The following is a 15,677-nucleotide window of genomic DNA, read 5'->3' as shown; positions in this document are numbered from 1 at the left end:
TAGAGTAGAGAGTGAGACCGGATTGAGATGATTTGTAAGTGGGAGAATGAGAATACAATGAGAAAGGGTTTTTTTTGTTTATGCATAGTGTGTATGGGTACAGAGAGAGTACACAGATTGTGAAAAATTGACGGTGATGAAGCCAGCGAGGAAGGTTTGGGTGTTTATTTGGTGTGGGTGAGAAGAGAGCGAATTCAGATTGAGGCGCATCGACAGCATATATGTGGGTGGGTGAAAGTTGTTTATTTGTGTTTTGGAAGAGTGAGTAAAAAAAAAATGTCAAGGTTGTGATGAGTGATATGCATAAAATATGTGTAAGGTGTGGTAGTGATGGCCATAGGGATTTTAATGGTGTGGAGCGCAAAGTGAGGTTCATTGATGCGAGAGTGTGTGCGATATAGTGGGCCATTTGGCAGTGAGTGGGGTTGGTTTGTTTATTGTATTTTGTTTCATGGATCAGATGAGTAAGTAGAGTTGGAAGTGAATTGACATGTGTGACAAGTGTGTGGGAGAGGAGAGATGAGGTGTGACAATGCAGTGAGCAGGGTGACACGAGAGAGACAAGAGCAATGGGGGTTATTTTAGACGAGTAAAAAAAAAGTGTTGACAGGATACGACTCTTCAAGCAAGTATCATCACATCATAAGACCTGGCTGTCAGATTAAACTCTCACCATAGTCACTGAGTGCTACCACACTGCCTTGCTACTCTCAGGAAACAGTGTGAGCTCTCAGTGAAAGCAAGAACTGCTGCCTTGGTAGAGAAGAGGCATTGTTTACTATATGTTCTGTATCTGACATGGACATTCACATCAGCCAAAGGCTGGTAAAATCTCAAAAACAAATGTAGATTTCAGGCACACAACGATATCTCACAGTTGAACCACTGTTGAATTTCTTCATTTATTTGTCAAGTATGGAATCCATGTGTGGAAAGTGCAGGTATGGTATGGTATGTATGGTATGATTTTTTTTGTTTTTAAATGTTTTCTGTGTGTGTGAGTTGTGTGTGAATTGTCTATGCACATGTTGGAAATAACTTGAAACATTGTTTACCTCCGCCAAGGAGGTAATGTTTTCGGTCGCGTTGGTTTGTCTGCTTGTTTGTTTGTTTGTCTGTCAGCAGGATAACTAAAAAACGAATCAACTGATTTGGACGAAACTTTGTGGGTTTGTTGATAATGACCCAAGGAACAAGTGATTAAATTCTGGTGGTGATCCGGATCACGAACCGGAACCAGGACTTTTTTAAAGATTCTGTCAGCAGGATAACTAAAAAACGAATCAACTGATTTGGATGAAACTTTGTGGAGTTGTTAGTAATGACCTAAGGTACAAGTGATTCAATTCTGGTGGTGATCCGGATCATGAACCGGAACCGGAACTTTTCAAAAGATTCTTCACCATCTAGACGCCCCCTAGTGATCAGAAATTGAATTGCGGGGACTCCACAAAAACAAGGCAGAAAGACTTAGGGTGTAACATAGTCAAATGTATCAAGCAGCTTCCTTGGCAGAGGTCTGCGCTCTCTGAGTGCTTCTAGTTCAAAATGTTACTTTTCAAATACATGCTATAAAGTCTACAGTTCACCTTCTTTACTTTATACTATGTACTGTAACATGGCTGTGAGGGTGACCTGGGCCTTATATACAGTAAATATATACAGTATATGGTGATTTACCTTCTTGTACAGCATGTCTGTGAGGGTGACCTGGGCTTTATACATAAGTATATACTAGATGGCATGGTAGTCCACCTTATAAAGCATGGCTGTGTGACCTGGGTCTTATATAAATATATACAGTATGATAGGGTATTTTACCTTCTTGTATAGCATGGCTGTGAGGGTGACCTGGGCCTTGGCTCTGGTCATGCTGCTGTGTTTCTCATGCAGCTGTTCCACCAGGGAGTGGCCTATCACCACGGCGACCAAGACCAGGACGTATGTGCGACCCTGCCAATCATACACCGCCTGGTTCTCAATGAAGAGGATTATCCACCTGGAAACGGGTAAAAGGTGTTAAAGTATATTCATGTATAGAATATAGTAGAAGCAAACACAGAAGTCAGTAAGCAAGCATAAAGTAAAAAGGAAACAAGAGGCTGTAGGCCTACATGAAATCAGGTATCCTGAAATATCTGAAAAAACATTTCACCAAATACATTTATGCCCCTTTTGCTTGCTATTTCAACCTACCTCAAGTGTGCCGTAGATGTATTTGCAGGATGTTTTTGTGAATGGGTACACATTCTGGGAAATGTTAATTTCATAGATAAACATGTTATGTGCTGGGCTCTCTAAAAGCATTTCCGAAGTGCCACGGCATACCCATCCAGAGGCATTTCCAGGGGCCATGAAAATGAAGGCTGCTTAACCCAACTATTAATAAAATGTTGAATTTTAGAGAAATGTTTAATGACTGCCCTTTCGCAAAGACATCCCGAAAGGCATTTGGCTTGGAGCTTTTCCCCATTTAAAGTATAAAGTATAAAGTCACAGTAAAACCCTTGATTGTGTTTTTTTACTGGGAGCACTGGACAAGGACGGACCGAAAAAGGCGAGGGGCTTGGCCTTCCCAGGAGAGTCCAATTTGCAGAGGACACTTATTTTTGGGGGTACAACGGAGGGGCAGCTGTATTGCTCTGTGGAGAAACTGTTCACTGGTAAATAAACCGTGTGTACCTTCCCAGGTGCTAAAACAAAAAGAGAGACAGTGTAAATGTTTGCAAATACTTCAGGATTTTTTTCTTCATTTGATGTTCTTTTCTTCAGTTTATTTAGTTATTGGCAGGAGATGAGTCAATAAGCGGAGGAAAAGAACATCAAAAAAGAAAAACCTCTAAGGAGTGTGCAAACGTTTTTCTAGAGATGCTGTGCCATTATGTTGTGTACACCTGCTCAGAGAGAACTACCCCAAACTGAAACATGGAAAACTTTTGTATTTATTCCTCTCCTTATGAACAGCACTGATGCAGTGTGTGTGTGTGTGTGTGTGTGTGTGTGTGTGTGTGTGTGTGTGTGTGTGTGTGTGTGTGTGTGTGTGTGTGTGTGTGTGTGTGTGTGTGTGTGTGTGTGTGTGTGTGTGCACGCTCGTGTGTGCACAAGGCCGTTTATGTGACAGAATGTGTTACTAAACACCCTGTGCACTGTCCGAATGGTATAGTACAATGGTAGTTAAGTTTTTCAGTGACTATAACATCGTTCCGCTGGTGCAGTGGCGTGCTCCCCTCTTACCGCAGGGCCAGGGGAGCCATGAGCTCCAGCAGGTCCGTGAGCATCCTGAGCAGCCCCACCTGCAGCAGGCGGTGGGAGAAGGTCATCCAGAGGGCGTGGAGGAGGGAGAAGCCCGGACGCACGGAGCTCGGCCCTGGGAACAGCAGCTCCTCCTCAGCCTCGGGCCTCGCTGACACCTGCCAGAGAGAGAGAGGGCAACATGGGTGAGGACAAAACTAATGACTACTAAGGTAATGATACACAGGGCAACTTTTTGAGCAATGTTGTCCAGCAACAACATGATTGTCTCTTAATTTTCTGTTAAAAACGATTTTTAAAAAAGAAAAATAAAGTCTGTAATACCAGGCTCCTGTTTCTCTTTTTAATATGACGTTTTGGGCAACATGCCCTTCATTAGATAGTCACATGCTACATGTAGGCTAAGTATGCTGCCTGACGTGGCATATTGAAAAAGAGAAACGGGAGCCTGATGTTGCGTATTTTGTTTTAGTCGTTTCTGAAGCCAAAATGAAGTCAACTAAAAGTATCAGCACAAACACAGCACAAGCACAAGCATAAGCAAGTGTGATTATTGGTGCAGTCCTGTAACATCATCTACGACCAAGGCTGATTATCAGAGGGCTGTAAGAGGTACAGTATTTCAACCCTTTCATGCAGATGCAGGTGTAGAATCTCTACTCTAAGGTCCGTGTTACCAAAATTATTTTTGTCTTACAATCAGCTGACTCTTCACTGGTGTTGGGTCATATTTGTGGTGGGTTCTTGTTAGGTTTTTAGTGTTTTTCAGTAAAAAACAGTCTCTCATTATATTAGGGGCAATAGAATAACTCATGTAACAGCTATGTAATATGTGCAAGTGGTGTACTTACACCTACAGTGCAAGTTTACTTTTACTTCTACTGTGTCCACCTGTGGTGTTTACCTGGTCTTCCTGGTGATGGGCCTCCTCCAGCCGGCTCCAGTGCTGCTGGAAGGTGGAGCAGACATGCTGGACAGAATCCTCCTCGCTCAGGGGACTCAGGTCCTCCGGCTGTAGAGGCCGCCTCTGGCCCACAGCTACCACCCTATAACCCAGCACAAAGCACCACCACGGCATAATAACACAGCAGAATATTATTATACCTTACAACCCGACACAAAGCACCCCAAACACAGTAGAATACACTGTACATTTCACACTGTCAATTCAACACTCACAGAGTTAACACTCTTCTAGTTGGTCCTTACGTTTTGAGTGAACACTGCAAAATGTAGGCCTACTACACTTCCAAAATGACTGACTGAGCATTTCAATCTGACAATGTGAATCTACCACCCTAATATATAGCACAAAAGACCACCACAGCCTAATAACACAGCATTATACTGGAGACGAGTGGACACAGATGAAAAGGGCTATAACACAGTTGACCTTTAATAATCTGCAATAGGCCTTTTACATGTTGTCTTTATACGGTGATACAAGCAAGGGTTTATATGGCTTCCTTCAACATTATCTCCAGAGCATAAAATTAACACTTCCAATTCAACTAATTTCAGTCTGAAAATGATATACTCATTGCACATTATTACTCTTAACATGGTTGCAGGACACTACAGAAGTGTTGTGGTTGTGTTATGCAACAAATAATAACAGTGACAACACAGAAACATTGCATAGTGCCATCACACACAGCACAGGTCTTTGAAGAAAAGCTCAAGTAACCCACCTGTTAAACCACCAGTAGGTGATTCGACTGAGGAAGAAGACTTCCCTCTCTCGAGGATGGTTCTGCAAGTCAGATGGGCCGGTAGTCTTTGTCAGACAATGCAAGGGGATTGTAAAACCGCTTGAATTTCCTCAAGTTACATCAGAATGCTGTCAAGCACTTACTCATTGTACGGCCCTACGGCACTGGGAAAATTGAAAGATTGCAATGCTCTGAAGCTTTACAACTACTTAGAGTAGCCTAGTAGAGTACAAGTGAGAGTGGATGCGCTATGCAGTGCAGGTAATTCAAATTTGCATCACCCCGTCTATTAAACTCACCCAGCTGATGCATGCACGATGGAGGCAATAACACAATGTCTTTGAAAACTTAACTGTTATGATTTAACTGCTGTGCTTTCAGCGCTGTTTTGAAGCGCATTTCCAACGCATATGTCACTTTGCGCACTCATTAAAACAGAGCAACATCAGGCAGGACTGCATTTCTGTTGGGTCAGAGAGGGGCGCACCTTTTTGCTGAAGTCACATTGCGCGATAGCCCTTTAAAGTCTCCGCGCGCAGGTCGCGCTGACTGCAATCAACGGAAGAAAGTTTCCCCTCACCTGGTCTCCATGTACCCAGCTTCTGAGGAACACATATCTGAGAAAATATGCCACCGCCAGTTTGGTCAACGATGTGATGAGACAATAGCTTCAGCACCAGTGAACACTTTCCGCACAAAGGATGCGACGGCTACCCATGCGAGATGTATCTGAACTCTGCTCTTGAGAATCACTTCAGATTTGTGTCCTGCTGCGAAGCTGATGTGGGTTTTTTTCAGGGTTTCCAATCATATGCACTCGATATAGTTGCCCGATCTATTGGATACAACACAGTGGTCTTTACTCCGTTAAATGTAGGATCGCTACGACATCCAATGAGAGGTGAACACAGCCAGGGGCGTGTTTATGACTTGTCAGGTTTGATGGAGCGGCCCGGTGGAGGTAGAGTGGTATCTAAAACGGAACGGAAACTGGTTTGGTCTGTGGAGCTGTTTAGTGTTTTGTCGACAAATTTAGCTTGGTTGTGTAGCCTATTGACTTTGCTGCGCTAATTAAACAGCCCTTCTCAAAATTATGGAGAGGTAGGGCTTGTAGCCTATCGCTTGGAGTATTCTCACCATTGGAATCAAGAGGGTCATCAAACTGCTATTATAACACAGTCATTTAATTAGTTAATTTCCCATGACACTGAACAAAAATATCTGAACATTTATAGAGTTGACACTCTTGAGTGAAGAGGGGTGTTGACAGTGAACAGATGCCAAATGTCAAATGTGCCAAATCAAAGTGGCAATGCGCCAAACAGAGGCAGCCAATGCCTATTAGATTACATGGATCACAGGAGGCGTGTAAACAAAGTCTCAAAAATACATGATGTCTATGGAACCATTCATATTATTTTAATATGTTGTTTTTGTAATACTATTTAAAGCTATGTGGGGGGCATTTGTGTTTTTGTGTGGATTGGAACATTTAGAGAGTGACAGGAAATGAGTGGGAGATAGATGGATGAAGGATTGGGAAATGACCTCTTGTCGGACTCGAACCCTGGTCCTCTGGTATATCATATGGCTCCTTAGCTAACTGAGGCGCGGTACCCCCTAAAACCCCCCCCCCCCAAAAAATAATATATTATTGGGTATGTTTTCCATATTCTCAATTAATAAGATCTTTCCACAGCCGAGTGTTAATTTTCTGATTCGCTTCGATTGTTGACTCACTGGTTACATAATGGAATGAATCTTGATCTCCTGACATGACATTGTCATGCTGTAGGGCCTACGGAAACTCCTCAGGGACTTTTAGCATTTGAAGCATAACATTAATAAACTAATGTCTTATGCTGAGGTAGAATTTCATAGTCAGCCATAGTGTGTAGAGGAGAGCACATGATATCACATGCATCCAGGTCCGCCGCAAGGCATAAGCAGAGTAAGCAGAGTGCTTAGGGCCTCAACCGCTTTTCTCCAAAAATTGGGGCCTCCTAAATTGAGATTGACTACAATACATATCATTATTAGGCCCTATTATTGTTTAATAATGGGGGGGGTCCTAATCAGTTATGGTTAGGGCCTCCAAAACCTTAGTAGTGGACCTGCATACATCCCTGACATATGATTGATACGGAGTCTTCAGTGCTCCACGATTAAAAACAAATACACCAAAACGGGACAAAGCTTGTCGATGATGCTTGAAGGACAGCATATCTGCAGTCAATAAATACCTCTCATGTTACTCTGGGCAGATGACGCTGTCGTGTACCATACAATAGCTGCCTATTTGCAAAGGTAATTGAGGAACGCTTTTCATGGTGATGTTAATTATGTTGGCTGGTATCGTGTAACTTTGAGTGGAATCACTTTATGTTCCAGTCAGTAAGCCTATTGTTTCCATGTTTACCCTCTTGTCATGGATCAAGGCTTGACTTGTAGGATTTGAACAAACAATGCAATATGGATATGCAGCTGAGCAGTTTGAGTTAAATGGATGGAGTTTTTGTATTTGGCTGTGTTTCTGGCCTGATCATTGTAATGTTAGATTAGGCCTACCTATACACTAGGCCTATATACTAGGATGGATATACTAATAATTTTTTAATATCATGATCATTTGACATCAATGACAGAGGTTAAAATGCATCACTACACAATGATAATAAGCTTGTAGTGAAGAGCTAATAACACCTTAAAATGTCTTAGATATTGATACATCTGCATTTGGCTATAGGTTAAATGAGGGCTCTGCTCTGGGGGATACACTTTTGAACCCTGTGGGTATAGTTTCAAGCCTCTCAGACACAACACAGCACAGGGCTAAGCTGAGGCAAACGAGGATCCCTCTGAAGATTTATTTCAGATTAAGGAACACATCGGCTATGCGGGATTAAAGTAGTTACAATCTCAGATTTTGGACAAAATTCTGCAGTTGTGCTTGCTTGTGTGACAGCACTATGGTGATTAGGCAGAATGAAAAGGAGTCTTATACAATAACCAATTTCATTGGACTCCAAGATCCAAATTCATTTATTTAACTCAACAACAGTGATGTCAGGCTATCTGACATGAATATTGTATTGCAACAAAGATCATGATTATTTTGAATACCACTGTGTGACAGTGTTACTGTTGTAAAATTAGAAAATGTCCCATTTGTAAGCTCTAGACCCACATTGTGTCTTTATCAGTGTAATCAAATGTGAGTGGTGTTTTGTAGAAGTTCTTATATCTGAGGATTTTAGCCCTTTCTATGGAAAGTTTATTCATTTATTCCAGTCTGAACCATGTCTTTTTCATAATGTTCAAGTGTTCCACGTATGGAAACTCACCCTGTGAAAAAAGATGGTGTGAAACCAGATACGTTCCCCAGTGATATGGTGCATGGAACCTGTACGTGTTGTTGTTTGGTGTCAGAAAAAGGCGGCTCTTGGAAGCCAGGCCCTTTAAAAAGCACCTTTACGCTCAGGGACGTATTTAGAACAGGTTAACGATTCATCTGGGGCAGATTATCAATTCAAATTAAACATCCCAGTCGCGTTGGAGATGCCCCTTAATAAAACCGGGGTCGATACTGACGAGGAAGCAGCACAGGAACGGGTTAACGAGGACACAGGTAGACGTTCTTTCTTAAGATCATTATTTACTTTATTTTCTGTCAATATCACTATAAGAATTATAATTCATCCAGGTTACCTTTAGATGTGAGAAGAGGGGTCAAAATTAACAGTAAAAGTAAATTCATGGTGTAAGTACAACAGGAGCACATAGCTGTTACACCATTTACTCCATTATACCTAATTAGGTTCCTGAAAAACATTAAAAACCTAACAAGAAACCACCACAAACTTCATCCAACCAGCGTTAGACAAGTAAACAATATGACAAATATATTGTACAGTACACAAGTCTACTGGTTACTCAGATAAACTGTGTTGGGAGGAAACTATGTTGTGAGCAGTTGTTCTTGCGGCTTGATATTTTGTCTTCCCAGACACTTTCTCAGTTCTAATTTTGATGTGGGCACAATTCTATATTCAATTGGTTCCAAATTCTCACTGAGGCAATAGGGGATCCATGCTGTGATCTTGGTTATAGCATTGCATTGTGACAAATAAACTATGTGTACTCTAGAACTAAAGATCTACAAATTCCACTAGAACTGTATTACCACTACTATACCCATTTCAAGATAAGGCTCTAGTGTTGCCGTGCTTATGCCCATAGTGTTGCCGTTTGGCCATATTCTCTGCTTATTTGATCAAAACATTGAGAATGATGATGTTTCTATCAGGGGTAGATGGCTTGTCCTGTGTTTCTGTGTGCTGTGGGATGCTCCTCACCATCATCTCTACCCTCCTCATCATCGCAACCTTCCCTCTCTCTATCTGGACCTGCCTAAAGGTACACAGTGAAAATACCAGTATTATTTCAAAGAGTTGAAATGAACTCCATTTCAGATAACATTCGGTCCCACTCAAACGCAGTGTTAGTTTTACTCTTTGGTCAGTGTAACATATTTAGAGTTAATTCTATTCAATAATTTGTAAATATCAACACTGGAATGTGAAAAATATACACTTGTGGCACCTTGGTCAAAATGGGCAAAATTGTTGTAGAGTTGAAATTACGCTGGCCATCTGCCACATTTTTACACTGACTTTTGACTCCTTAGAGTAATTTGACTCTCCACAGTGTTGTAAATACTCTATCCGTTATAACCCTAAACTGTTTTACTCTGTATCATTCATTACAGTGAGTGAAGACAGTAATGACAGGAGTTGTTAGACAAAGTCTTACTGTGTCTGTAGGCTATTGTTCAGTATTGACTGATGTTTAAGTTTAGACCCATGTAGTTAAAAATAAAACTTGTGATATAAATTTAGCAGGGTTTAAATATATGCTGGGATAGGCCTATACATAGCCTACATACGGATAAAACGAATGACATAAATGAATCCTGAATATTTCCTGTTCTGTACAGATCGTTGCTGAGTATGAGAGAGCAGTGATTTTCCGTTTGGGTCGGATAGTGAGCGGAGCAAAGGGGCCAGGTGAGTAGGCCCAGGAACGGATGATGACTTCATGGGCCCCTGGGTCAGACAAAAAATATGAGAACACAATATGAGAACAGACCAATAACGAAGTGTTATTTTGTAGCACGGAGGCTTGGCTTCAGGGCCCCCTTGACTCTTGGGCCCCTGGGCCTGAGCCCAGTAGGCCCGTGCAGTAATCCATCCTTGAGTAGTCTTTGCTGCACTCACTGCAGTCAGGACTGCTGATAGCATTGACCAGGCCCAGGACAAAGTCATCTGAAAGGATCCCTCTCTCAATGCATGCAATGAGGGGGGCCCTCCTTTTGGGCCTGGGTCAACCTGTTGGTAGGCATGATTGCAGTAATACACATAGAGATCAATGTGGTCTTGTAGAGCAGTGACCTTGAGCTCAGGCTTCACACGACCTTCATCGGACAGATTACTGATGCAAAAACCTGGCAAGACAGACCTCGCCATAATTGGTAGAATTAAATATTTTATTCCTTTTTCTATAATGCATAGCAGTTTAATGATACAACTTTTCGGATTTCTGAGCATGATGTGTGATGGTATGGGGGTTGGTTTAAGAGATTGGAATATTGAAGATAAGAGCAGGGATGGATTTATGTGCTGAGGTCTTTTTAAGCTCATGCCTCAATATTGTGATATCATAATGTGAAGGCATTTCCCCCCTAACCTCTCCTGTAAGATGGCGGCGCACAGAGGTGCAGCGACCTGGTGTGTTGTTGTACTCCTTTTTTGACAATGACAATAAAACTCTTCAATCTTGGATTTTTAGAAAATTGGGGGCCCAGGGCAAATTTAGCTAGGGGTCCCTTAAAATCCTTACTTTTTACAAGTTATAGTGGGGAAGTAGGAGGGTCCAAGGCAGTTGCCCACTCTTAACTCTATTGTAAAACTGCCACTGGGTACGAAGGATGTGGGATGTGATCTCCTTCACCCTGGTCCATGCCTGAAGTGCCCTTGAGCAGGCATCTAACCTTCAGTCCTTTAATGATTGCAGCCTATATCACCGTAAATGTAACTTGCTGGAGAGGAGTGTATTGTTTGTATCATCATGTGCAGGACATGACCCTTCCTTTGAGCTTTTTTGATTTTTCTATCCTACTCATTGACACTTTTAATACCCTTATCTTGCACCTTGTGTCCTTGCCATTATATTGAAACAGCATGGTGATGATTATGGCCTGAAAGTATTTTAGTGTACACACAATGAAATTAGTGGATTCACCACTTTGAGAGTAGGACCCCAAATATGAGTGTTAAAATGATCTGTCTGTGTTGAATTAACACCACACACTGTACTGTGAAATGTAGTAATGTGGAAGCCAACTATCTGCTGTGTCCTGCAGGCATCCTCTGGGTCATCCCATGTGTGGATACGTTTCGAAAGGTGGACATGAGGACAGTGTCCTTCAACATACCACCCCAGGAGGTAGTTGTGCAGCCTTTTTTTTTTTTTTTACTGTAGAAAAGCTCCACTCTCGACTAAGATTCTTGTTTTTCTATATTTAGTGGGACACAGACTGCCATGGCTTAGGCTGAATAGTATGTTTGTGTGTCAGAATTGTAGTGGAGAGTGCTTTTGTACAACAAATGTACTGATCCAGTTTCACACCTTAAGACCTTAAAAAAAATAATTCGGAGTTGAGCGCACCTCCTCAAAAAAGAGCAGCCATTAAATTCTCCCTATAAACCCCAGCTCTGCTCTTCCCAATCACTGGCATGATGCACCTGGACCTGCACCCACCCTTAAAGCCCCACTACTGAAGTAGAACACTGACCTCTTCTGGCCACTAATGGCCATGACAAATATTTGTATTAAGCTATATAAATACCTAACCCCTTTGCACAGAGCCTGTTATAACCTTACTGTCACCAAAATTGGCAGGCTTATGATGTGTTCAAGTGGACGTTGGGAGGCTTCTGGTGAGATCAATGGGGTGTTTGTTAAAAAAAACAATTATACAACCTCCATTAGCAAGTATTCCGTTGGAGTAGCCCAAGTAACCAACCTACACTATTTAACTTGAACAAGTCAGTACAATGAACTCAGTATTCATCCCTTCCTTGTCTCAGGTCCTCACTAAGGACTCAGTGACCATAATGGTGGATGCCGTGGTGTACTACCGCGTGTTCAACCCCGTGGTGAACCTGACCCAGGTGGAGGATGCCAACCTCGCCACCCAGATGATCGCCCAGACGACCCTGAGGAACATGCTGGGCACCAAGAGCCTGGCAGAGCTGCTCATGGACCGCGAGGAGATGGCCGAACAGATGGAGGTCAGGCCCTTAACTTAATAATAACAATAAATATTACTACTCCTACTAATACTACTACTACTACTAATATAATAATAATAATAATGATTCTGCTCATGCAGTTTATTGTAGTCCTATAATCCAGAAAGAGAGATGATTTTTGAGTATAAAGTCTGTTGAAAGAACATATTAGAACCCAGTGGAAGCCAGACTGTGATTCACAAACAGTAGATTAGGTAGACAAAACACTCTCTATCCTACTAAAAAAGGGTTCATTGCATCATATCCCATGGCACTGAACTTTGTTTGGGACTTGACGCAGGTGCAATAAACCCTTTTTGGTAATAGAAAAGTTAGAGAATGGTCCATTGAGGTGTACCCGGGAGACAATAGCCTATTCCTGAGGTTGCTTTGGGATACTTAAAAGCAGAGACCACAGCTTCAGTTTCTGCATTAACTGCTGCAGAGGTGAAGCCCCAAAGACGATAAAAGTTTGAAAATAAACCTTGACATTTAGCTTTGCGTCTGCACTTTCCCATTGTTGTAGGAAGAACTGTAAACAAAGATGGACTACTGCACGGGCCTACCGGGCTCAGGCCCAGGGGCCCAAGAGCCGAAAGGCCCTTGAACCCAAGCCTCTGCACACAAAAACACTTCATTATTGGTCTATGTTCATATTGAGTTAGAATAGCACTTAATAACTATCATATTTTCAACCAAAATCTCTCTTATCTTCAGTAACACCCAAATCTTTTGAAACCTCACGAATCCATGGAGGGGGGCCTTTCTTGTTGTCTGGCCCAAGGGCCCATAAAGTCAAAATCCATTCCTGACTGCCATGCTAACCTCAACTCCAACCTCATGACCACCAGCTGCAGTGTGACACATGAACCACATTTTTCTTTGAGGCAGTTTTAGACAATGCTTCCCATAGCGTCATGAGTAATATTGTCTGGAATAACAGACAGACATCACTGGTTTTAAACTTTAGAATAGACACTGGTCTCGTTTACATGAGACATTTAATTCAGAATGAACTCAATTTAATTCTGAATAAAACTTTGAAATGCTTTGAAAACATCATGACACTTCACAATTCGGTATTAAATGAAAGTGCAATTTGAATTAAAAACATCAAGTAAATGTGACTACTGTATCTTGCTATTTATGAAACCATGGAAACTGAGGCCGCTGTTCTGTCTATGAAGATTAGAGGATTAGATTAGAGCTTAAAGGAGCACATTTTTAGTGAATTAATCACTTTAACAAGTTGGCCTTTAAATTAATTTCATGCATGACGTGTGTTCTTTTAACCCTTTCACGCAGATAGGATCACAGCAAACCTATTCCCTATTGGCTGGGAAAACATAACTACGTCATAACAACATTTCTACGACATTACTGAGTCATAGCCCCTTAATGCACACCATACCATCTGAGGCACGCTGTAATCATTCAAAGGTTAATTACCATAGTACTACTCTACTATGACATAACACAGCAGTTGAGTAATGCACTACAACTCAGTCATTGCCATTGTGGTAATAACACATTTATAATGCTGTCTTTTAAAGTTAAGTAGCAGATTACGACACGGTCAATATCTTTTTGGTGGTTAAAAGGTTATTGCAGAGGCTCTACATGAAAGGGTTAATGAAATAAATTGCAGTCATGCAGTTCCAGTGTGTGTCCTGCAGGAGGTGCTGTATGACGCCTCTAAGCACTGGGGCATCAAGGTGGAGCGAGTGGAGCTGAAGGACGTGAAGCTGCCTCAGAGTCTACAGAGGGCCATGGCTGCAGAGGCAGAGGCCTCCAGAGAAGCCAGGGCCAAGGTGACAGACACACACACAGACACACAGACACACACACACCTTTACTTTTACCAGTAACAACAAAACTACCCCAGCAAAAGGGGTCAAAACATGTGAGGTCCAGGATTTGGGCCCCACCTTGTTGATGTGCTCCAATAGCAGTGGCCTCACGAAGGTAGATTGGTGTAGTACACACACACACACACACACACACACACACACACACACACACACACACACACACACACACACACACACACACACCCTTTATCAGCTTTATCAGTGAATCAGTATGGTAGATAGTTAAGAGATTGAGAGCTGTTTTTGTATTCAGCTGATAGCATATTGATAGGTTTTATCCAGAGATTGTAGAGTATACTCTCAGTGGTTTTATCACAAGATTGATTGTGAATTACTTTTTGGTGTGTGTGTGTTTTGGTGTGTGTGTGTGTGTGTGTGTGTGTGTGTGTGTGTGTGTGTGTGTGTGTGTGTGTGTGTGTGTGTGTGTGTGTGTGTGTGTGTGTGTGTGTGTGTATGTGTTGGTGTGTGTGTGTTTGTTAATGCAGGTGATAGCGGCGGAGGGTGAGATGAAGGCGTCGCGGGCCCTGAAGGAGGCGGCACAAGTGATGTCAGAGTCCCCCGCCGCCCTCCAGCTGCGCTACCTGCAGACCCTCTCAGAGATCGCCGGAGAAAAGAACTCCACTGTCATATTCCCCATCCCACTAGACATGATGGGGGCTTTTATGAGGAAGTAGAGGAGAGGAGAGTGGAGTGGAGTAGAGTACAGCAGAGTAGAGTACAGCAGAGTAGAGATGAGGAGAATAGAGTAGAGCTAGAGAGGATTAGAGTATTAGCAGAGTAGATAGGAGCAGAACTCTACCATATCCCATACCATTAGACATGATCGTAGACGGAGATAGTAGAGAGAAGAGATAGAGTAGAGTAGAGTAGGTTAGGGTGGGGTGGGGTAGAATAGAATAGAGTAGAGTAGAGTAGAGTACAGCGTAGAGGAGAGTAGAGGCAGACTAGAGGAGATTAAAGTAGGTTAGGGTGGGGTAGAGTAGAGTAGAGCAGGGTAGAGTACAGTAGAGTAGAGAAGAGCAGAATACAGTAGGGTACAGTAGAGTACAGAACAGGAGGGTACAGTAGAACAAAATACAGCAGAATAGGACATAGTAGAGCTGAGCAGAGGAAAGGTGTTTTATTGATCCCACTGGACGTGATGGGAATGTTCATGAGAAAGCAGCAGAGGTGTTCAAAGTAAAAGTAAAATAAAAGTACATAGCTGTATGTTGATACAGCATTTACTCCATTGTACCTAATGAGGTATATAGACTGTGTTGTTACACTAAAACCTAATACAACAAGAACCCACCACAAACTTGATCCAGCCAGCGCAGAGTTGGCTGACCCTGAGACCAGTACAGGTCTAACTGGTTACCCAGATAAGTTACCTGTATTGGAAGGAAACTGTGTTTCGTTTTTTACTTATACGTTTGACACCTCTGGAAAATAGAGTGGGTGGAATTGAGTGGAGTACAGTAGAGCAGAGCAGAGTACATATTTTATTG

At 42.2% G+C, this 15,677-nt stretch overlaps 2 protein-coding genes across 2 annotated transcripts in view; one reads left to right on the top strand and one right to left on the bottom strand.

Annotated features, from left to right (window-relative positions):
• abcc13 (ATP-binding cassette, sub-family C (CFTR/MRP), member 13) overlaps nt 1-5,579 on the bottom strand; it is a 34,235-nt gene extending 28,656 nt beyond the window's left edge. Inside the window, exons 1-4 of the mRNA XM_063206342.1 lie at nt 5,545-5,579; nt 4,157-4,298; nt 3,235-3,449; nt 1,822-1,999 (exon numbers count right to left, since the gene is read on the bottom strand). Of these exons, the coding sequence (XP_063062412.1) occupies nt 1,822-1,999; nt 3,235-3,449; nt 4,157-4,298; nt 5,545-5,579 (570 nt within the window). The remainder of the gene's footprint in view (nt 1-1,821; nt 2,000-3,234; nt 3,450-4,156; nt 4,299-5,544) is intronic.
• Nucleotides 5,580-8,516: 2,937 nt separating this feature from the next.
• On the top strand, nt 8,517-15,103 carry zgc:112408 (uncharacterized protein LOC550260 homolog). The gene is made up of 7 exons (XM_063206251.1): nt 8,517-8,592; nt 9,271-9,380; nt 9,961-10,030; nt 11,386-11,468; nt 12,113-12,316; nt 13,993-14,127; nt 14,673-15,103. Exons 1-7 carry the CDS (start codon nt 8,523-8,525, stop codon nt 14,859-14,861), a joined length of 861 nt encoding a protein of 286 aa, XP_063062321.1. The 5' UTR covers nt 8,517-8,522; the 3' UTR covers nt 14,862-15,103.
• The last annotated feature ends 574 nt before the right edge of the window (nt 15,104-15,677 follow it).

Source organism: Engraulis encrasicolus, chromosome 9 (genome assembly GCF_034702125.1).
Source record: "Engraulis encrasicolus isolate BLACKSEA-1 chromosome 9, IST_EnEncr_1.0, whole genome shotgun sequence".
In the NCBI taxonomy this organism is placed as follows: domain Eukaryota; kingdom Metazoa; phylum Chordata; class Actinopteri; order Clupeiformes; family Engraulidae; genus Engraulis; species Engraulis encrasicolus.
This window is presented reverse-complemented; position numbering and strand designations above follow the sequence as displayed.

Bases quoted from the DNA above. Each gene is read 5' to 3' on its own strand.
- zgc:112408 (XM_063206251.1), top strand. From the start codon at position 8,523: ATGCCCCTTAATAAAACCGGGGTCGATACTGACGAGGAAGCAGCACAG. The intron at 10,031-11,385 runs GTGAGTAGGCCC...TGTGTCCTGCAG, and splicing joins GAGCGGAGCAAAGGGGCCAG to GCATCCTCTGGGTCATCCCA. The intron at 12,317-13,992 runs GTCAGGCCCTTA...TGTGTCCTGCAG, and splicing joins AGATGGCCGAACAGATGGAG to GAGGTGCTGTATGACGCCTC.